This window comes from Sinocyclocheilus grahami, unplaced genomic scaffold (assembly GCF_001515645.1).
Source record: "Sinocyclocheilus grahami isolate Dianchi unplaced genomic scaffold, SAMN03320097.WGS_v1.1 scaffold14392.1, whole genome shotgun sequence".
Lineage (NCBI taxonomy): Eukaryota > Metazoa > Chordata > Actinopteri > Cypriniformes > Cyprinidae > Sinocyclocheilus > Sinocyclocheilus grahami.
In genome coordinates this window covers 2,230-4,091 of record NW_015515325.1, presented here as the reverse complement: position 1 = coordinate 4,091, position 1,862 = coordinate 2,230, and the positions used below count along the sequence as shown (strand labels likewise).

The 1,862-nt window shown below is 36.7% G+C and overlaps 1 protein-coding gene across 1 annotated transcript in view; it reads right to left on the bottom strand.

Moving 5' to 3' along the window:
• LOC107579124 (FERM domain-containing protein 6-like) overlaps positions 1–1,862 on the bottom strand; it is a gene marked incomplete at both ends in the record, with an annotated part of 3,707 nt that overhangs the window by 1,170 nt on the left and 675 nt on the right. The window contains 3 exons of the mRNA XM_016264988.1: positions 535–721; positions 1,140–1,216; positions 1,298–1,377. Coding sequence (XP_016120474.1) covers positions 535–721; positions 1,140–1,216; positions 1,298–1,377 — 344 coding nt within the window. The remainder of the gene's footprint in view (positions 1–534; positions 722–1,139; positions 1,217–1,297; positions 1,378–1,862) is intronic.

Below are 1,862 nucleotides of genomic sequence, written 5' to 3'. Positions count from 1 at the left end.
CCACTGCTGATTTGTTTGTTTTTTTTGTTTATAACTGAACTTTAACTGTATATCTGTCTTATTGGAAAATAAGACAGATATACAGCAGATTTAATCCTAGTTGTCAGCCTTGGCTCTTGTGATGTCCCTGAACACTTAACATTCATTAAAACACAAAAATAATCATCACAGTGCTGTCAGGACTGTCTGTAATCCCTCAGAGTACAACAGCACAGTCTATCTCTGACTGCAGCACCATGCAGTAAAGCAGTGTCTCACACCATGTGAATCCAGATGAGAGCACAGCTCAGCAAGCCTAAAGCTAATGCACACAAGATTCCTTTTAAAAGCTTTCGACTATTTTTAACCTCAAACCTCTACATGCACTGATGAACAAAGCATCTTTTTACAATGGGTTCTGTTAAATTCGGGGACAGCACAGTGCGGCCCATAAACCACACACAGTGGGCGGTTGGAGCATACGTACATTCAACAGGTTTGATCAGCATAATGATTCATCAGGAAGCCGTTTAATGGGGTGCTGAGCAGACTTACCCAGGAGGGAAAATACGCTTCTGGCTGGAAATAGGCACCAAAGTGTTTGTTCCGTTTGAAGTTTCCCAGGTCAGCCTGCAGCGCAAATGCAGCCATAAGGAAATAAGCCTCTTCTCTCTGGATGCACTGAGACTGCAGTACCTGCTTCCGCAAGTGCCAATAGTAATAATACCGTGCCACACGATCACTAAAAGACAGACATAGAACATATCCAGTCATTTTTCCAAAATGATTGAAAAATACGGTAAAAACAGTAACACTGCAAAATATTATTACAATAAAAAAACTGTTTTCAACTGTATCATTTTATTGTGATGGCAAAGCAGAAATTTCAGCAGTCATTACTTCAGTCACATGATCTTTCAGAAATCATTCTAAGGTGGTCATTTGGTGCTCAAGGCACATTTTTATTATTCTCAATGTAGAAAACTTAATATTTTTGTGGAAACAATGATACTGAATTATTTGATGAATAGAAAGAATATATTTGGAAATAGATTTTTTGTAATAATGTAAAAGTGTATGTCACTTTTGATCAATTAAATGCATTTAATCTTACTGACCCAAAACTTTTGAATGGTAGTGTAGATATGCGTGTGTCTCACCTGATAAGTCTGCCATTTTCAACATAATACTGTGCTCTGAAGTGAACAATCATTGGAGGTCCAAACTGGTCAATTCCCTACAGTTGGCAAAAATTCAGTCAAAATGTGCAACAAAAAGTTTTTTTTCCAAGAAAAATTAAACTCTGTGTGCACGATACCTTGCTGGCTTCCCGTTTCCACTCTTTTGGACAATATTTGGACAGTTTCTGTCCCAGTTCCATGTATATGTGTTCATTGTCTAGGAGAAAAAGCACAATTATAACACTTAAACAAACACGGATTTAGATCTTTAATGTTTGTGAACATATATGTAATTGATAAGGGGGAAAAAGTCAGGCAATTACAGCAAATAAAACCACGATGGTGGACAAGACCAGAAAAAAAAACAATAATAACCAGCAGACTGTATATTATCTCAATAACTGCATGGATATTTAATGGTTCAGTTAAGAAATGGACGTTCAACTTTTGATATTTGAGTTGAAATTATTTAATCATGAGACTAAAGACATCAAAGAGTGATACACAAGACTCAAAACCCTGGATACCTGGAATAATCAATACAGTGTAGCATCCTTAATATTAAAATGTGTACACAGAACTGACAAATCAGAATCAAGCACAGAGAGCCATGTGTAGTATGTAATGTTGTTTTTTTAAAGGGTCATGAAACCCCAGACTTTCTGAGATTTTAGCAGAGGTGTTTGTGTTGCACATCATAGA